The sequence below is a fragment of the Pelodiscus sinensis genome, chromosome 22 (genome assembly GCF_052426305.1).
Source record: "Pelodiscus sinensis isolate ZL-2025 chromosome 22, ASM5242630v1, whole genome shotgun sequence".
NCBI classification, from domain to species: Eukaryota; Metazoa; Chordata; order Testudines; family Trionychidae; genus Pelodiscus; species Pelodiscus sinensis.
The window spans coordinates 15,440,067-15,460,935 of NC_143073.1; the positions used below are offsets into that span (position 1 = coordinate 15,440,067).

The 20,869-nt window shown below is 55.8% G+C and overlaps 1 protein-coding gene across 6 annotated transcripts in view; it reads left to right on the plus strand.

Moving 5' to 3' along the window:
• Positions 1-20,566, plus strand: part of ZBTB4 (zinc finger and BTB domain containing 4) — a 42,797-nt gene extending 22,231 nt beyond the window's left edge. The window contains exons 1-4 of one of the 6 annotated variants that reach the window (XM_075907733.2): positions 774-854; positions 6,411-6,486; positions 11,750-11,826; positions 13,598-20,566. In XM_075907733.2, coding sequence (XP_075763848.1) covers positions 13,613-17,251 — 3,639 coding nt within the window. In that variant the 5' untranslated portion in view covers positions 774-854; positions 6,411-6,486; positions 11,750-11,826; positions 13,598-13,612 and the 3' untranslated portion in view covers positions 17,252-20,566. Of the gene's footprint in view, positions 1-708; positions 855-3,294; positions 3,418-6,410; positions 6,487-8,962; positions 9,749-11,749; positions 11,827-13,597 lie in introns of those variants that run through there. The other 5 variants (XM_089772693.1, XM_075907734.2, XM_075907731.2 and 2 more) reach the window with 5 other exon arrangements.
• The last annotated feature ends 303 nt before the right edge of the window (positions 20,567-20,869 follow it).

A 20,869-nucleotide genomic window follows, 5' to 3' on the forward strand; every position in this document is an offset into this window, starting at 1 on the left:
AGTCCCAGTGTAGAATTCTATCTGTGCAGGCCTGACACAGAATATCATGAGGTGGGGTGTAGCTCGGCCAGGGTGGGTGTAGCCAGACAAAGTGGGGAGTATAGATGGGTTGGTGAGGATGTGGGGTGTAGCCAAGGCAGGGTGCTTTGGTGTGGGTTGTAGCCAGACAGGTGGGTTATTGCAGAAGGAATGTTATGGGGTGGGGTGTAGCCAGGCTCAGAGCAAGGTGTTGCAGATCTGGGTGTAGCTGGACCAGCATGTTGTTGTGGGATGGGGTGAAACTGAGTTGGCAAGGTGTTGTGGTAAGGGGTATTACGCAGGGCAGCGTGTAGCCAGGCCAGTGGGGTGTAGTGAAACTGGCAGGGAGTTGTGGAGTATGGAGTATCTGGCCCAGCAGGCTGTTTCAGGGCAGGGTGTAGCCAGGCAAACAGGGTGCTGTGGGGTGGGGTGTAGCCAGGCCCTGAGGTGTTGTGGGGCAGGGTGTGGCTGGGCTGGCAGGGTGTTGTGAGGGCCTGGAGCAGGGTATTGCGAGACAGGGTGTAGTTGGCTTAGCTGGGTGTTTCAGCGCAGGGTGTAGACAGGCTGGGGGGTGTAGCCAGGCCCGAGCAGGGTGCAATGTGCGTATAGCAGGGGGAGTAGCTCTAGCGGGACCGGGTGTAGCTGGCCCAGCGGCGTGTTGCGGTCCAGGGTGTAACCAGGCCGGAGCAGGGTGTTGCGGGACCGGGTGTAGCTGGCTTAGCGGGTGTTGCGGGGCGGGGTGTAGCTGGGCCGGCGGGGTGATGTCACGCGGCGGCGGGGCCGGGCCGGGGCGGCGCCTCCATCTTGGGCTGCCGGAGCCAGCGGCCGCAGCGCAGGTAGGGCCCGGCCCCCCCAGCCCTGCTCCGGCCCCAGCGAGGGACCCCGGTGGGGGGGCGGGTCCCCGGGCCGTGCCCAGCCCCCCTCCCGCGGCGATAGTGGGGGGCAGGGCCTGGCGGCGGGGCGCGAGGGTGTGGGGCGGAGCAGAGCATTTGCGGGGGGATTCAAGCTCCCCCATTCCGTGCCGGCCCCCCAATGCGCCCTCTGCATTGCAAATACCCCGGTTCCGCTCCCCTGGCAGCTCTGCCTGCCCCCCCCCCGCTGCAGAGCTCCCCGCCCCCCGAATCTTCCGGCCCTGCTGACCCCCCAGCCCCGGTGCAGCCCTTCCTCCTGCCCCCCTTCATCCTTCTCGCCGCCCCCGCATGTAGCCGACTCTCCTGTCCCCTCTGTGCACCGCCCGCCCCGTGCAGCCTTCTCTCTTATTCCCCCCCCCCCCGTGCACCACCTCCTATATGCCTTGTACCCCCGCTACAACCTGTCCTTATATCCCACCTCTACTACGCCCCCACCCCCTGCACCCCATATACTGCCTGCTGCAATCCATCCCCATGCTCTCTCCCTCTGGCATCCCCCATATCCCATGTACCCCCTCCCTTATATGCCCTCCTCTGCTACACCCTTATCCAATGTGTTCCCTGTACAACCCTCTCTTACACTCCCACCTATGCTGTGCCCCACGTAGCCCCTGCTCTCCCACTTCTACTGTTCCTTCCCTCACAAACACTCTTACCCCCTCCACTCTAATGCCCATCATATACTGCCCTGCTCCATGGCCCCTACCTATAGTCCTCTCCCTTGCACTGCTTTCTCCCCTCCCAGCCCTTCCCCTCACCCAACACCTGGTGTTTACAGCCATGTCCCACCCGCTACACCGCATGCCCATGCCCCCTGTTATGAGTCTTGTCCCATGCCCCTCACCACTTTGCCCCCTCTCTCACGCACACCTTCCCGCCACACATTCATCCTTCACCCGCACCCCCTTCACTCTCATAACCACACCTTTCACCCCCGCACACACCTCTTGTCCACCCCCTGCATCCTCACATGCTCTCTTCACCCCATATACACACCCCTACTCTCCTTCGCCCCCCAAGCACACCTCTTCTTGCCTGAGACCTCACTCACACCGCCTCATGCGTACACCCTCACCACCCTTCATTCCCTTACTTACAACCCTTACTTCCCTGTTCCCCTCGCACACATCCCCTTTCAAAGGCTCTCTATTGCCCTGTCTCCTTCGCCCCTCAAACACTGACACAGCTGTCACACCCTCTACTCAGCCCAGTCCACTTGCACACTCCCCTGGCCTGTTACACCCCTCCCCTTCATGCACACAGCACTGTTGCTGGGAGGATGGGTGTTGGGGGAGTGAAGGGCAGCTCAAACTGGGGCCTGACATTGGGGTTCTTCTTTGAAATATATTAACAACAAGTTCTTGTGACTGTGTATGTATGTGTGAGAGTATGCCATTGGGTATGTTTGTGCATTGTTGGTCCTATGTGTGACACACTACTGTGTACACTGCTGCACCTGACTATGCGTTACCAGACACAGGCGTGCGGGTGTGGTGCCAAGCGTGATTGGGTGCGTGGGACTGTGTGTGCGAACATATGTGTGCCAAGAGTGAGTGATTGTGTGCAGTGCTGCGTGTGTGTGTGCAGTGTTGCATGTATGTGTAGTGCTGCATATTTGTGTGTGTGGTGCCTGTGTGTCTGGGTGGTGCTGTGCATGTGTAATATGTGTGTCTGTGCGGTACTGCATATGTGCAGGCATGTGGTGCCAGTGGGTTTGTGTGGTGCAGTGTGTACGCACATGTGTAGTGTGTGCATCTGTGTGGTGGGTGCTGTGCTGCACATCTCTGTGTGTGTAATGCTTGTGAATCTGTGGTGCTGTGTGTATGCACTTGTGCAGTGTATGTAGGTCTGTGATGCTGTGTGTATGTGTAGTACTGCACATCTGTGTGCCTGTGTAGTGAATGTGTGTCCAAGTGGTTCAGCATCTGTGTGTGGTATGTATGTCTGCATGGTATTGTGCATCTGTGTGCATGTGTGTTTGGCACTGTGTAGGCGCACATAGTGCATATGATTCAGTTCAGTGCAATAGTGTCAAGTGTGATTGTGTGCTCGGTGCTGGTGTGTGCTGGTGGGGGTTGCCAACTGCGACTGAGCGTATGCAGTACTGTGTTTGCTGCTGTGTGTCTGGGTGGCGCTATATGTGTGTGGAAGTGTTTGTGTGTGACTGGGCACTGTTCTGTTGGCATGAGCTTGGTGCCAAGTGGGACCATGTCTGTGTGGTGCCATGGAGGGTGTGAATGTGTGTATTGTGGGTATGATTGTGCATGTATAGAACTGGACTGGTGGGGTCGGCATGTGGGAAGTGGGAGAATTTTGGCTCTAATCTGAGCCACCTAACTAAACTCAGTCCTATTGTGACCTATAGGACTCCCCGCCCTGCCTTGGAGATGCGTCCCGTGTGCCCCGCCCCCCTTGGGTGTGGGGCTCTTCTGAGGACAGATGGTGCATGCAGTGGATGATCTGCAAGAGGGGCCGGTCTGTGGGGAGGGTGAGAAAGAAGGGAGATCTCTGTTCCCCAGCACCGTTGCGGTCCCTCTTTTCTGACCCTGGGCCCAGACATGGCTCCTGCTGGCAGCCACTTTGGGCAAAACATTCCTGGGGCCTGGAGCACTCTTTTGTCCGGTTCCCTCGGCGCCTTTCCACCCCTTTGATCTCCGCTCTGCCTGGCAGCAGCCTGCCTCTCTCCCTCCATCCCCTGCTCTCCCCAGGCCCTATGACTCAGGCCTCCTCCGCTAATGGCAGCCGGAGGAAAAAGTCACTTCTCTATGGAAAACAGCCCAGCGAAACAGCAGCTGGCCCGCGCCTGACTGCCCCGTTGCTGAGAACCCTGCCAACAGGGCCCTGTTTTTTAAAAAACAACAATCCCAAATGGACCAAAACCCTGGCAAAATTCCTCAACTGAAAACTTTGGGAGAATGGAGAATGGTTTTGACTTTTAAAAATTAGCACATGCAAAATGTTCTAAGAGCCCATGGTGTAGATAAAATGCCCCCTTGTCCTGTGCTGAGATTGGGCCACCTCTAGGGCAGGGTGGCTGTTTACACAGGGACCCTCGCTCAGAGCTGAGATGCAGCCACCTCTGGGGTGCAGTGGCTGGTTAGAGATTTCTCATTTAATGCTGAGATGCAGCCAGCTCTGGGGTGAAGCTACTGTTTTATATATGGATCCTCCACACGGCACTGCAGCACCAGGCTCAGTGCACACTGCTGGTGCAGAGCGCCGCCTACTGAGCTCCCCAGCCCACTCCCTGCAGCACCCCGGGTCTCCTGTCGTTGGAGTGATCCAGCTGCTCACTGATTAATGGTGAGATCAGCCTGGATACAAGGCCAGGGCCAGGGCGGCTGTCGGCCAAAAGAGAGCTGCTTAAGATATTCCAAGACATATGAGATGGTGAACTGCTGAGATGTTTTAGTTTGCAACATGTTTGATACCCCAGACTGAAGCTCTCCTAGTGCAAGAATAGTTCACTATCGGCTAGTGAGTGCTTGATCTTGAGTGCATGCACTAATGTATGTGTGTATGTACATATGCCTCCTTTTGGGAGGGAGTGTGTGTGCCACACGTATGCAAGATATGCTTGCAAGCATGTTTGTGAGTGCATGTTTGTGTGTGTTTCAACAACAGGTGAGTGGATGTGAACGGATGTGGATTTGCATGTGTACGGTGGGTTTGTAAATGTGTGTGTGTGTGTGTGTGTGTGTAGAATGGGTGTGTGTCCATGTGCCCTGGGTATGCTTATAAGTGGCTGACTTAGTGTGCACATGTGGGTGTGTGCAGTGTGAGTATTCATTTGCAAAGTGGGCCATTGTATAGCATTCATGTGTAAGCTATGTTTGCCTGTTTGTGATTGAAGTTGTATTTGTGTGCCAGGTAAGGGGGTGTTGGCAAATGTCTCCTTGTTTGTACAGTGGGCATGTAAATAGAGCCTATATCTGTAATGGTGGGTGTATTTGTCAGTGAACCTATTTGTGTATGTATGATGTGATCATGTGTGAATGAGTGTACAGCATGTTTGTACAGGGAGCATGTGAAAAATGTGCATTTGTATTTTCAGTCAGTATTCCTGCAAGTAGTTTGAGTGTGTGTTTGAGTGTTTGTACAATGAATATGTTTGTGTGGGCACCCTAGATTTTGTGTGTGTGTTGGTGCATAGTGTGTTTTACACTATAGACTGATTGCGAACATACATTCTAATATGTGGTAATGTACAATGCAGGTACGTTGTGTTTGTGTGTGAAGAATACATGTATGTATGAGTGTACAGCATAGGAATGAGTGTGTGTTTGTGTATTTGGAGAGTGGGTGTGCACCCAGTGTAGAGGTCATATAGGGGTAGGTGTGTTGAGTGTCTGTGTAGAAAGACTTTTGGGAAGTTTGTGTGTGGCTTAGGCTAGGGGTGGGGAATCTCAGGCCTGGTGCTGGATCTGGCCCCAGCTTGCCTGGATCCAGCCCCCGAGGCTCAGGGTCCTCCTCAGCACTGGGAAGTCTGTGCCATTTTCCAACCTCCCTACTGCCCCTCCATGGGGCTTGAGCACACACAAACTACTATCCTAGGCTCGATATGCGAGGGAAATGTGGGGAGTGTCTTTCTCCTCCTCAGCTGGGGACATACCAGTGAGGTTTTTCTCTTCTCACTTGTGTGCAGCCCCCAACTGATTTTTCTGTGGGTCTGCGGCCCTCTACCCAAAAAAGTTTCCCCACCCCTGGTGTAGGCCTACAAATGTTTGTTTGTGAATTAGGATGTATCTGGGTGTGTTGGCAAGGGCGTTTATGTTGCGTGTATACAGCATGTGAGTCAGTTATTGTGTGTGGTGCTGATGGAGTGTAAAGTCTTATGGAACTGTGTTTGACTGTTTGCATTTGTTACACTGTATCCCATGTGATAACGTGTTTATAGCAACACCCATGTCTATAGCATTGTCAGGTGTGGTGGTTGGTATGGGTGTATGGGTATTGTGTGTGAATGCATGGGGTGTAGGAGTTGTCTGTGCCAGGTGTGAGTGTACTCTGTGTGTAGGTGAGTGAGAGATTTGCAGTGTATACATGTGTGTTTGTTTTTGGGCAGCTATCTGTACAGTTGGTATGTGTCTGCAGCATGTGCATTTGTGTTTATGTAGTATGTTAATACAGTGCATGTGTGTGCCTGTGTAACATGTTTGTGGGAAGTTGTCTGTACAATGCATGTCTGTGGCATGTGTGTTTGTGAAAAGTTGTACAGTGTGTGTGTCTGTGCAGTGTGTATGTGGGAGGTTGTACAATATGTGTATGTGTGTTCATACAATGTGTTTGTGGGAGGTTTTACAGTGTGTGTTGTCAGTGCACTGTTTGTGTTTGGGCATATGTGTGTTGGTTTGTGTCTGTGCAGTGTGTTTGTGGGAGGTTGTCTGTACAGTGTGTGTTTGTGAGAGAGAGCACTCCCTTCTTTTTAAAGGGGCATTTTGTTTGGAGGTCATTTTTGTAGGGGTTGCTTCTTTAATTCAGGTCTCAACTGGAGCAAGGGGTTGACATGGGAAAGGGCCTGGTGACCTCCCAGCCAGCTCAGCAAACGAGTACCCAGGTGAGCGAAGTACATCCCCTTGCTTGCATCCTATTGGCTCAGGGGTGTGTTTGTGAGAGCCTTGGGAGGGGCTGGAAATAGCCTTAGTTGGCCAGGGTAAAGGTCTTTTCGCTGCCAAGACCTGGACCGGTTGCTGCAGCAACAGCGGGTGACATGCTCCTCCCTAGAGAGCAGTCTCTGCCACATCATAGGCTGTTGTCATGGGGACCGCCTGACCTGGCTCTTGGGTCCTGACAGGCAAGTGAGGAGGAAGCAGATCTGTCAGTCACCTTGGACAGCTGGTTAGTGTGGCCAGGTGTTGTTTGTTTGTGGATTTGTTGGATTGACTGGTGCTGGTTGCAGCTGGGGGCTGACATGGTCAGGATGGATGTAACAGTGAGGGTTATTGGAGCCCCTGATTTCCATCCCAGCTGTGACGCCTCCCCTGCCATGCTGTCAGATTGCACTTGGTATGTGCACCTCGTGACATGAGACTGTATTCATTGTGTATCCCCTTAGTGATGTCAGGTGGTAGCTGTCACATACATCAGACTGTATTCTTCATACACATCCCAGTTACATCCCAATACACATCATTGTGTATTACAAACCCACACTCCAATTATGGCAGATATACACCCCCATAACATCAGACTGTGTCTTTGAGATACCAATCAATTACATCAGACCGCATCTGATGTGAACACCTGTGACATCACTTTGTACTCAGCACAAACAACACAATAGTCAGATTGTACCTGACCTATGTGCTCCAATTACATGAGATTTTATCTAGCATATACACCCCAGTTATATCTTACTGTGCTTGATACATTCACCCTAATGATATTATTTTATCTAATGCATACACCCCAATTACTTTTGATGGTATTGTGAGCCACACACATGGATCAGTTAAAGCACATTGTACCTCCATTTATATCATATGCTATTCAAAACACATGCTTTGACTTTGTCAGACTGACACACGTGCACACACACATCAGAAACATCACACCCTACCTGATATGCATCCCAGAAACATCACACTGTCCATAAAACATACCCCAAACATACTCTCCATCAAATAAGACACACACCAACTTCAGCTGACCGCACTTGAGAACCTTCAGATATGTTAGACTGTAGCTGTGATACAGGTCTCCCCTCTGTCTAGACTTGACTATATCAGATGCACACACTCCCCCTCCCCAGTTACAGCAGACTAATTTTGATTAGGGATGTGACTGATGAGCCTAGGCTCATCAGTTAACATGCACAATTATACTCAAGCCCCACCCACAGCTGCTGCCTCTGTATGTGGGGGGGGAGGGCAGGCAGCAGCGCAGGGGAGGGAGGTGGCTCTGTGGGAGCCGGTACATGTGCCCCCCCGGTGTGTAAACATGTACCCACTGAAATTTTCAGTGGTTATGCATTTACCCCAAAACCCCAGATTTTAACATCTCTCATTGTGATACATATCTCCCATCTCTGAGTAGATCTGACTGTAACAGGGACACACGCCCCCCCGTCAGCTACATCAAACTAGCTGTGATATTCTCTTCCCCCTCTTTGATTAGCCCTGACTTTAGACAGCCTGGTTACTTCAGTGCGTGCTTTTTTTCTACCTGTGATTACTTCTGACTGTACCTGGGGAACCCTCCCTCACATGTAAATTAGCATGTAGCTCTGATATACCTCCCCACCATCTCTTGATTAACTCCGACTGTACACTGGGGGAAGAAACACCCCCACCATTTATATTTTAGTGTAGCTGCAACACAGCACTCGTCTTAATTCCATTATATCTGACACTCCCCCTCCCCCTGAATTTTAATAAAAACATATCTTGCAATACAGCTCCCTACTGTCTCCCCATTAGCTTTGGTTGTATCTGCGACACACACACCAGTTACGTCATGTTGTAGCTTGCATACCCCTCCCCCCTTCCCATCTCGGAGTCTGTACCACTGACACGCACACGCCTCTCCGGTTTCTAACACGTATCCAGTCGCTCCGCCAGACTGTGCCTGTGACCCATTTGCCTCGATTCGTTGCACCGTGCGGGTGACGCTAGTCTATTACAGTCACAGGAGCCACCGGCTTAGGTTTTGTTTAGCTGCTGGGGATTTGTGTGTGTGTGTACGTACATGTTCTCTCAGCTGGGCCCCTCCAGTGTTCAAGGCAGGCCACGTCGCTTGTGCAACAGCCGCTTGGTGGAGATCACAGGCTGTCTCCAGAAGTACAGGGGGATCCTTTTCCCACTGCAGTGTTTGCTTAGCCCATGGCTAATGTTTAGAGCCCCATGGCCTGGCTTTGCTCCAGTTAGAGTGGAGGGGGAGGGGGAAGACTCCCTCTGAATTCAGCTGAACCTGAAGCCAACCCTTAATTAGTAACATGTTACCATATGACCTTGGCATGGGACTGTGAGCCAGGATATCTGGGTTCTTTCACAGTGCTGGGAGGGGAGTGGGGTCTAGTGGTTAGAGCGGGGGGGGGGGCGGGAACCAGAACTCCTGGGATCTCTCGCCAGCTCTGAGTAGGGAATGGGGTCTAGAAGATTAGAGGAGGGGTGATTGAGAACCAGGATGCCTGGGTTCTCTCCCTGGCTCTGGTGGGGAGTGAGGTCTAGTGGTTAGAAGAGGGGTTTGGGAGCCAGGACTTCTGAATTCTGTTCCCATCTGTGATCAGAAAAGTCCCTTCCCTTTTGTGCCTCAGTTTCCCCACTTATAACATTGGGCTAGCTATCCCTCTTCTCATGTGGGGGATTATTTAATGACTGTCCCTCCGAGACCAGGGGAAGGAAGATAGCCTATAAATAACCCCAAGTAACTCACTGGTTGATGGACCTGTGACAGCCACCTCTAGGCTAGATTCATTTCTTTGTACAGCTCCTTGCACAAAGGGGAGGCAGCTATCCTAAGGCAAATAATTACTACTGATATTAATAGTAATAATTAAGTAAATATTCATTTGAGCATCCCAACACCAGTCAATTCCCTTTGCTAAGCCTCTCTGTGTTGGTCGCCTCGTAAGGGACAGTGTGTTAATCATTTTATGATTTAACAGTTGTTTTTGAAGGCCATGCATGCTGGTGGCTAGCACGTTGCACTGGAGCCATGTGGTTTCTATGTCCAGCTGTGCTACTGGCCTGCGGGGCAAATAATTTTCCCCGCTCCGTGCCTCAGTTTCCCCAAATTTAACCCGGGGTTGATTATCCTTTGCCGAGTGCTCGGTGATTTCTTTCAGTGGAGGATGCCTGCCCATCCAGTACTTCTTGAAGGTAAGAAATCAAAACTGTGTGAGATTTCAGTTTTTCCTTTATTTCGCAGAAAGGGAATGGGGAAAAAGCTAAGAAATTCAGTGCAAAATACTCTGTTAGGGTTGGCTGGAAAATAGGGATTTCAGTTTAGATTATTTTAGTAATTGAGTGATGAATGGAATTTGTATCGACTACTCGATTACTCTATAGGAGAAGACAGCCCCTCTCAGTCCCGGCTTGTGCCAGGAGCAAACCCTGCTGCAGCTCTGCAATTTAAAAGGAAGTACAAGTCAGGTAGCCTGTCCTCCAGCTCCTACTGCATTTTAAATTGCAGAGCCAGAGTGGGGTTTGGTCCCAGTTCGAGCTGGGTCTGAGTGGGCTGCTTGCCCAGCTGATAACAGCCCCTGTCTTCAGTGCCTGGCTGTGGACCGGGGCTGCTTTGCGGCAGCAGTCTCTGTCTGTGGAGGTCACAGCAGGAAGTTAGGACTCCTCCGCAGACAGGGGCTGCTTCACGGGCAGTAGTCCCTGTTCATGGGGGGGGGGCCCTAACTTCCCACTGGGACATGCTATGGCCAGGGGCTGCTACTGGAGCAGTCTCCCCTGTCCCTCTCTGCCTGCTGCTTCTGATAGAGGCAGCAGTGGGGGAAGTGGAGACCATGCTGGGGAGAACCGACTTTTAAGCCAGTTCTCCCCAGCACTTGCTGCTTCTCCCTGCCCCCCCCTTGCTGCCTCTATATAGAGGCAGCAAGGGTGCGGGGAGAATGTGAGTAGTCGACTAATCAACTACTCTCTTAGGGTATGTCTACACTACCACTCTAGTTTGAACTAGGGTGGTTAATGTAGTCATACGAAGTTGCAAATGAAGCCCGGGATTTAAATATCCCGGGCTTCATTTGCATCTTGCTGGGCGGTGCCATTTTTAAATCCCCGGTAGTTCGGACTCCGTGCCCGCGGCTACACGCGGCACAGAGTAGGTAGTTCGAATTAGGCTTTCTAATTCGAACTACTGTTACACCTCGTTCCACAAGGAGTAATGGTAGTTTGAATTAGAAAGCCTAATTCGAACTACCTACTCCGTGCTGCGTGTAGCCGTGGGCACAGAGTCCGAACTACCGGGGATTTAAAAATGGTGCCGCCCAGCAAGATGCAAATGAAACCCGGGATATTTAAATCCCGGGCTTCATTTGCAACTTCGTATGACTACATTAACCACCCTAGTTCGAACTAGGGGGGTAGTGTAGACGTACCCTTACGTCCCTAGTGGAGAAAGGCAGCTGGGTGTGGTAAATGCAGAGGTTTGAGTAGAGATGTGGTTTTGAATCCAGGCCTCTCTTATCCCAGAAATTCTGATGTTGCTCTACCATCGCCCTAAACCTCAAGTGTCTAACTCCCGCTCCCCCCCACACACCATTAGCTTAATAATTGAGGGATTTTAACATAGTCTTCATTGTATTTATTTTCTGGGTTCTGGGCCTGTAGCTGGGACCCATTTTCTAGCCTCTTCTCTCCCATATATGAAAACTTTAATCCAGTGACTCTGGGAGCTTGGTCTTTAATAGGCTAGTGTGAGAAACTTGCAAAGAGAACTATCCTGTTGGGCACTGGACCCAGAATATGCCCAGAACATTCTGGGACAAGCATGACATGGATATACAATGCCCTCCCGCTCTCTGCTCCATTGTATGACCAGTGATGCTGCATTCCCTGGATTAGACAGAAGGGAAACTGAGGCATGGGGGGAAGACGATGGGCCTCACCTATGGCCACAAAATGAGTCAGGAATAGAATCCAGGAGTCATGATGCCCAGCCCCCTGGCTCTGGCCACTTGATGCCACTCCCCTCCTGAAGCTGTGGATAGAGCCCAGGAGTCCTGGTGCCCAGTCTCCTTCCCCTCCCCCCCCAACTCTAACCACCAGCCCCCACTCCTCTCCCAGAGCTGGGGAGAGAACCCAGGAGTCTGAGATCCCAGCCCCCGCGCCTGCCTTGAATCTCAGCGCCTAACCTTTGGCGTCTCTCCACAGAGGATCCTGTCCAGGGACAAGCAGAGCCGAGGGGCTGTGAGGCAGCAACACATAGTCGATGAGGCCACCTCCCACAGGTAAAGGGGCAACTAACCCTTGCTAGGCCCCTCTGCCCAGGTGTCCCTGGCAACGCCAGCTGGATCTAGAACCCTGCCCTCTGCTAGGCCCTCCTCCTTGGGTCTCCATGGCAATGTTGGCTGGATCTAGAACTCTGTCCCCTTCTAGGTCCTCTTCCTTGGGTCTCCTTGGCAATGCCACCTGGAGCTAGAACTCCGCCCCCTGCTAAGCTCTCCTTCTTGGGTATCTGTGGCAATGCTACCTGGGTCTAGAACCTGCTCCTTCTAGGCCCTCCTGCTTCGGGCTCTGTGACAGTGTTGGCTGAATCTAGAACCCCACCCCCTGCTAGGCCCTTCTGCCCAGGTCTCTGTGGCAAGGCTGGTTAGCTCTAGAAATATTACTAGTTTGTTCTAGGCACTGTTGCTCAGGTCTTCACGGTAACCTGCTCTCCCTGTTTTGCCTGGGAGAGGTGTGGGAAAGTGATGAATTTCTGCTCCCCAGCCCCATAGCCTCTGTGCCAATGGAACCCCTGTAGGGGATGCCAGCTCCTATCTGGCCCCAGGGTAGGGATTGGTTGGCTCAGGGAGGCAGGGAATGGGACAGCAGCCTGTCACTTCTACAGGATACTGGCTCCCACCTGGCCCTAGGGTAGGCACTGTCTGGCTCAGGGGGGTGGGGAATGGGGCAAAGGCCTGTCCCTTCTAGAACAGGGGACCCAGCTGAACTCCTATCCCTCTTCAATTCTCACCCCTACTTCTATTCTTTGAGGAATGTGGGACAGGAGGATCCAGGTACTGGCCAAGGGTGGATCTGGGATCCATGGGAAGGAGTGAGAGGACGGGGAATGTGGGTATGGGGGCAGCTCAGGACAAGACAGACAGGTTTGACTAGCTGCCTGATAGGGCCTGTCCTGCCCCTTCCCTGACCCTGGCCTGTCTGAGCAATGTCCCCGCCTGCCCCTCTGCCTGGGAGCTGGGGCTGGGCACTGCTGGTGTCAGGCCCAGAACAGGTGGCTCTGAGGGCTGGTTGGGTGCCTGGGGGCAGGGTGAGAAGCGGACGAGCCGACGTCTGCTTGGAGTGGTGGGGCCGGGCCAGCTCCTCGCTGCTAATCGCAGCTGGCAGCGGCCTCCGCTTCCCTCAGCCATTTTAGCTGCCAGCTGGGAATCCCTATGCAAAATGGTTCCCGTCTGGAGAGTGGGAGGAAGCCTGGAGGGAGAGGTTGGGGGCTGCCCCCAATCTGATAGGCAAAGCCCCAGAACTTCTCTGGCGTGGACCCACCAATGCCAAGTCTGGCCTGCAGCCTAGCCCGAATGACGCCAACCCTGTCCGACCCCACAGTCCCCCTGGCCAGACCAAGGCCGACCTGCATTCCCAGCCCAGCCTGACGGATGCCGAGTTGGGACCCAGCTTGACCCATGTCCCAGCCTCACTGATGCCAAATCCATCTCGACAAATGTGCGCCCCCTCCCCTCCCCTCCCCCCCGCATACCAATCCCAAGCCCCGAGCCTTGTGTTGCAGTCCTGTCATGGGGCTGCATGGGCCATGGAAACAACACCCCTCCATGGGGAGAGGACATTGTGGGATTGGGGGGGTTGGGTGTGTTTTTTTGAGAGCTTGCAGCACCACCACTCAGGGCTGTAAAGGGGGCAGGCACCCCGTGGTGCTAATCACTAGCTCCCCTGTCCTCCCAGAGCCAGGGAGAGAATCCAGGAGTGCTGGCACCCAACCTCTCCTCTCCCACTCTAGCCACTAGTTTCCACACCACTAATGCTTGTTTCTTCCCTCTCCAGTTCTGTGGCACCGGGATGGCGCCAGTCGTGGAGCTCTCAGATGTGGGTCACTCCCGCTCCCTCCTGGTGGAGCTGAATGAGCAGCGCCTGCGGGGCCAGTTCTGCGACGTGACCATCATTGCTGAAGACACCAAGTTCCAGGCCCACAAGAACGTGCTGGCAGCCTCCAGTCCCTACTTCAAGGAGGTGCTGTCGGAAGAGCTCGCCGGCTGCCAGCCTGCCCAGGTCCTTGAGCTGCCCGACATCCAGGCTGGGGTCTTCTCTGACATCCTTAACTTCATCTACAGGTCCCGCCTCTCGGTGTCCAGCCCAGCTGCCGCTCAGCGGATCGGGGCTGCTGGGCGCCGCCTCGGCATCGCTTGGCTGGAGAACCTAGACCACACGGCTCCAGCCAAGGAGATGAGCGACGCTTGGAGCCCCGAGGGCTCTGGAGATGCCTCGGTCTCCTCCCCCAGATCCTGTGGCTCCCCAGTGGACTTGACATGCCCGTCGCGGCCAGCCGAAGCCACCAGCCCCGTCTGTGTCCAGGAGCCGCCCAGCCCAGAGCGGGAGGCAGACAACGAGACTGCAAAGATCCTCTACGCGCTCAGCACAGCACCCGCTGAGCCGGCCCTCCTGCATGGTGCCTCTGAGTGGGAGCGGGACCAAGGCAGTGAACCCCCTGTCACCGAGGCCGCTGGGAGTGAGCCAGCACCCTCTGCATCACCAACAGGCAGCAGCTTCCGCTGTGGGCTCTGCAACCGCTCCTTTGCCACCCCGGCTGCCCTCAGCCTGCATGTCAAGCTGCACCGCTCCCGGCGCTCCCTCTCCTGCCGCCACTGTGGCAAGACTTTCATTCACATCAAGCGGCTGCAGACCCATGAGGTCCTGTGCAAAGAAGCGGGTGAGGAAGAAGAGGAGGCAGTGGCTGCCCCAGAGACATCACTCAAGCCCCAGCCGGTGGCACCGGCAGCAGCTCCCTCTGCTTCTGCACCGCCCAAGCCGATGTCTTCCAAGAAAGGGCTGCTCTTCCGCCACCGAGCCTTGCAGCGACTGGACTACATCCCAGAGCAGGACCACTTCGTCAAGGTGGTGGACGGTCACATCATCTACTTCTGCACCGTCTGTGAGCGCTCCTACATGACCCTCTCCAGCCTCAAGCGCCACTCCAACGTCCACTCCTGGCGGCGCAAGTACCCCTGCCGCTACTGTGACAAAGTCTTTGCCCTGGCTGAGTACCGGACCAAACACGAGGTCTGGCACACCGGGGAGCGCCGGTACCAGTGCATCTTCTGCTGGGAGACCTTTGTCACCTACTACAACCTAAAGACACACCAGAAGGCCTTTCATGGCATCAACCCGGGACTCATCTCCTCTGAGAAGACGCCCAATGGGGGCTACAAGCCCAAACTCAATGCACTCAAGCTCTACCGCCTGCTGCCCATGCGCTCCCAGAAGCGACCCTACAAGACTTACAGCCAGGGGCTGTTGCCTGAGGGCCTGTTGCTGCCCCCACAACCCCTCCCTGTGGCGCTGGGTGACGCGGACCCCATGGGACACTCCGGGGAGGTGGGTCCTGTCTTTGGGGCTGCCAGTGCATTGGAGATGCCTGAGGCTGAGCGGTTTCTGTTGCCGGCGCCAGCTGAGCAGAACGAGACAACAGCACCAGCACCGCCATTCCCGGTTGAAACGGGCTTCGGGGCGACGACAGAGGAGGGGCGGCGGGTGCAGCCAGATGGCGAGGCCCCCTCAGTCATCGCCTACGGTCACCCGGCCTCCTCAGTCATCGTGCACAGCACGTCGGTGCTGACCGCAGGAAGCGGGGGTGGCCAGGCCTCCTCTGTCATCACCTACAACAGCAAACTGGCCACTCCCCGCCCTGCCCCGGCTGAGCCCCTCAAAAAGCAAGTGCTGAAGGAGTACATCCAAGCCCAGAAGGCAGCGGCAGAGCATGCCTCGGAGGAGGCGGGCAGTGGGGAGCCATCCAAACCCCGCAGCCTGCGGCCTGGCCGCACCATGACGTACATGGCCAAGCCGGCCTATGTGGGTGCCACCTCGGAGAGCCGCAGCGCCCCGCTTTGCCAGATCACGGTGCGGATCGGCGAAGAAGCCATCGTTAAGCGGCGCATCTCTGAGACTGACCTGATGCTGGACAAGAGCCCGCGTGGCCCCAAGCGCTTCGATTTCAGCCCAGCTGAGAAACCGACTCCTGGCTCTGGCAAACGTGCCAGCAGTTCCTATGCCAACGAGAGTGGTGATGAGGAGAGTGATCGGGATGCCGAAGATCAGCTCTGGCGTCCCTATTATACCTACAAGCCCAAGCGGAAGGCCTCTGGCTCGGGTGGGGCCGGCTCTGGCGTCCCCAAGGTGAAGCGCTCTTCACGGTGGCGCCGGAAGCTGAGGTCCCTGCGCTGGATGAAGCGGGCAGAGAAAGAGGAGGAAGGGGTGGAGCCCAGCGCAGCATCCGCCCAAGCATCGCCTAGTCCCGGTGGTTCCGACGCCACAGCGCCTGAGCCGGTGCACAAGGCCGGGCGCGGCAGCACTGAGTGGAAGCATGAATGTGGAGCCTGCGGCAAACTCTTCTCGGCCCTCAAGAAACTCCGGAAGCACGAGCGCGTGCATGAGCGGTCAGGCAAAGACAATCCGGCTCCGGCTCCGGCCCACCGGGTAGGCCGTAAGCCTTCGGTTAAATTCACCTGCACCCACTGTGCCAAGGTTTGCAAGACAGCAGCGGCGCTGAGCCGGCACATGAAGCGGCATGAGGGGGAGATCCAGGAGCCTGTCCCGCCTGCCCTCACCACCGTCATCGCTTATTCCAAGAAGCCAGAGGAGCCGGCACTGACGGCTGTCAAGGAGGAAATCACTCAGGAGATGCAGGTTTCGTCGTCCAGTGGAGAGGCACCAGCTGTGGAGGCCAGCCGGGCCCGCACTGCCAGTCAGCAGGACACGCCGGAGAGTCAGGGGGCGGTAATAGCACCACCCCAGGAGGAGGAAGAAGAGGAGATGCCACCCGAGACGGGCACGGCGGTGGAGGCGGCTGCCCCTCTGGCCGAGGCCACCACCAGCCATACTGAGTTGGCTCCAGCGCTGCCCGGCCCCCCAGCTGCCCTCTCCCTGCAAGACCCCGTCATCTCGCACACCGGCCTGGCCCCGGCGCCCCCAGAGGAGGAGGAGAGGGAAGGCTTCCAGGAAAGGTACCCAGTGCAGGAGTACCCACTGCCCCTGCTGGCACCGGGGGGCTGCCGGACCCGGAAGGAGGCAGAAGACAAACCTCCCTTCCTTGCCTACCCAAGCGCCATCCCGTTTAGCACCATGGGCAAAGCCGGGTCTGGAGAAGGGGAGGGCAAAGTGAGCTTCTACCCTGACCCCTACCCGCTCATGTACGGGCACCAGCTGCTGGCCGCCTACCCCTACAACTTCACCAACCTGGCCGCGCTGCCTGTCGCTCTGAACATGGTCCTCCCAGATGACAAAGGACAGCCCCTGCCTTTCCTACCCAGTGTTTTTGGCTACTCGGTGAACCCTTGCCGGAATGAGGCCCAGGAGGCAGGGAGCACCGGGGCCCATGGGGCTGGCAGCGGAGCTGGGGTCGGGGGTGGGACAGCCGTACCCCGGGGGGTGGTCCGGGGAGAGCCCTCGGCACCCGAGCGCCTGAACAAGGGAAATCTCCTGTGAGAGTTGGGGGGTAGGCGCCGGAGCTGGGCTCGGTGGCAGGTGCTGGTTCTGCGATGGGGGGGATGCTGGAGGCAGCAGGGTTGGGGGAGATGCAGGGGAGCTCCAGGGCTGCAATTAGGGGAGGGTATTTTGAGCCAATTAAGGAGGCACCCGACCCAAGGTGGGAAAACTGAGGAAGAGGTGCTGCAGGCAAGTGGGGGATGCCCCCAGAGCTGTGATAAAGGGGAGCTGTGCCAGAGCCTAGTTTCTGAGCCGAAAGAGGGGGAGTGGAGGGAAGGACACTGGAGTCTGGCTTGGAGGTGCCGAAGATGAGATTTGGGGATGGGGTCCCAGAGCTGGGCGGTGGAGACGCTGGAGCAGAGGTATAGGAATGGAGGACGGGGTGCCAGAGCTGAGGCACGGAGGTATTGGAGCTAACCTAGGGGCGTGGAGAAAGGAAGGAGTGCTGATGCCTGGCTGTGGAGGTGCTAGAGCTGAGCTTAGAGACAGGGCAGAGGGGGGAAGGAGCAGTGCTGCAGCCAAGTTGGGGAGGCAGCCAGAGCCACAATAGAGGGGGGACTATGCCATAGCCTTGCTGCGGAGGTGCTGGAGCCAAGGTAAGGGAGTGGAGGGAGAGGTGCCGGAGCCAAGTAGAGGAGGCCCTGTGAAGTGTGATGTGAGGAGTATGCTGGAGCTGGGATGTGAGGTGGCCGGGGCAGGATACTGGAGACGAGATGGGGCAGAGGTATTGTTCCTGACTGGTGCGTATGGGGGGAAGCAATGACTGACAGCCGCCATTCCAGATGGAGTGCCCTCTTCAATCTCTTCCCCCTTCCATGACTCCTCAGGACCCTCCCCCCCCTTGCCACACCTTTCAGGAACCTTTCCCCTCGTAGTTCCCCCCAGAGCCCCTCTTGCTCTTGACTCATCTGGTGGGGGCAGGGCTCCCAGGCATGCACTGCGATGGGGTTGGGGAGGGATTGTAGCTGAGAGGGACCAGTGTGGGGGGTCTGGGAGATGAGTGTGTCCCATTTCCCGTCCTGAACCCCCACCTCTGAAGGGTAGGGAGACAGTTTGGGAGTGGGGGAGCCTGGATGGGAGGGGACACTGTATCTGCTCCCAGAATGCACTGCAGCCCCCTCCCCAAATCCAGTTCCTGCAGTGTCCCAGCAGGGGTTGGGGGGGAGCAGGGGGAGCTCCCAGCTACCCCAGGCTGGCTGCTCCCAGCAGGGGCACAAATCCTCCAGCAGTTCCTGGGCTCCCTCCTCACCTGTTGCTGCCTTCAGCTTCCTGTCCTGAGCATCCCACCCTGTCCCCTACCCCCTTTCTCCCTCTGCATCCAGCCTCCACCCCAGCTCCCCCTTTCCCGCGCTCCTAGCCCTGGCGGGGCGCCAGGCTCTACAGTCACTGGTGACGCTTTGCTTTGGAGCCTCAACCGGCTGAGTCACATTTTCCTTTCGGGCCGGGGAGCCTTCCACCGCTCCAGCTCTTCGGTCCTATTGCACTAATTGTTCTCCAGTCTGGGCCACTGACCCTCCCTACTGCACTAGCCCTTTTCCTGCTTACCCCCCCACATGCCAGGGTGGGGGGTCATGTAGGAAATGGGAGCATCCCCCTCCAAAAGAGACTCCTCATAAACAACTGTAGTTAAAGCAACTCCAAAAGCAGGGAGGGTTGTGGTGAGCCCTTCTGCCCACCCAGCAAACTCCAGCCCCCCGATCCCTCTCCCCACAAAACCTGCTCTCCATGCCTGCAGCCTGAACATCCACCCCTCTGCCCCTCCAAAGCAGCTTCCCCGCCAGTGTCCCTAACGTCCCATCCCCCAGTCCTTCCCTAATGGTGCCTCCTAAACCTGCTCCCTATGCCCCACCACATCTACCACCTTCCCGCTCCTCGTACCTCTCCCACCAGCTGCCTCGTCACACCAATCCATCTGCCCACCAACCGATCTCTGGGTGTAGGATTGCATTGCAGATACTTGGGGTGACAGGCACCCCTTATTCTGCAGATCTTCCCCCTCCCCTCCAAAAGCCAGATTCCTTCACTCTTTTGGGGCACATGAGGGGTGTTAGCCCCCCCAATCCCTAACCTTTGGGGTACCAGTGACTTGAGATACACCTTGGAGGGGGTGGATTTGGAAGTGTGTGGGCCTGGGATTGTGCTGCTCTCAGAATCCTTTGCTGCCCTAGTGGGTCACATTTGGGGGAGCAAAGGGGTGTGTGGATTTCCTTGGAGCTTGGGGGGGGAATCTGAGGTTTGATCCCATTTATACACCCTAGTAGCTGGGGGGAGTGGTATGTGATCTCCTTGGCTTAACTTGTGAGGTAGAGAGGAAATGAGGGATGCAGTTTGGAGGAAACAAAGCTGACACTCCACAGTGTCACTGCTGCCCCCTGATCTTCCCCTTCTTATCTCTGAATCATTCCCCTAAATTCACCTGACCTCCCCCCATCCTGCCCCTGCACCAGCTCCTAAATCTCTCCCCAACTTCCCCCCAAAACTTGCCCATGATCCCCATGGATCATTGAGCTGGGGGGGGAAGCAAAGAATCCCTCCCCCATTCCAAAGTGGGGGGGGGGCTGTCACTGCCCCATCTGTCTGGCCAGCAGGGGGTGCTGCCTGGCACAGAGCACATCTTGGACTTGGAGGCTGGGGAAGGAGGCCTTGCCCTAAGCCTTGATTGACTTGGGGGAGCCTTCCCAGTCCAGCAGTACCCCCAGTGGCTGCAGGGGCAAGGGCTGCAGCACCTGAAGTTGGGCCGGGGTGTGTGCGTGTACATTTCCATTGGGCGATTCCTGCAGCGCGGCAATGCAGCGAGGTGCTGCATTGGGATGGCACGGCTGCCCCCTCTGCTGCAGCCATGCAATTCCCTGCTCTCCTTCGTGCAGGTGGCCCCGAGGCCCAGCAATGCAACGCTCCTTCCCTCACGCCTGCAGCGTTCGGGCACACATCATGGACATTCCAGCCCCCTCCCCAGCCGTGCCGCACGGCTCCCCTGCGATGTGGTGCCATACCTGCTGCACTCCACCCTTCCTCATGCAGCGCTGTGGCCGTTGCAGCCTGCCCATGTATTGTAGCTGCCTCTTCTGCTGCATGGTGGTGACCTGTAGGGATAATGCAGCCCACCCCATCCCACAGCATTGCAACAGCCCCACATTGCAATGACTGGCATCCCCCTTCACTGCAGCAGCTTGCAGTGGCCATTGCATTGCTCACAGGCAGCAGAAGAGTACATTGCAGGTTGCATGAGGCGGGGAGAGGGGGAATAGAGCAGAAAGCACCAAAGGCATTCTGGGAACGTGTCCCACTCTCCTCCCCCAGGAGCTGGAGCGGAGGTATGCAGGGGGTGGGGGCGTGGGAGGGGGCAGTCACCAATATGTACATAGCTGTCCGTCTGAAACCTTTTGCACTTTTGTCACTGAGTCCTCAGTGAGCGTGGAGCATTGCTACTGAATGTACCTTTGTCTTTATTTTCTAGACGCACCTCTGGTTAGTTTTATGGCACTTTAGAGATCTAACTAAATGGTTTAAAAGAAAAATAATCAAAGCAACAAATGAGCAAAAAACCCACGTATTCAACCCCACAGAAATCCTGTGTTCCAGCCGCTTTTAGCCTGGTCTCTCTGTTCCAACTGTGAC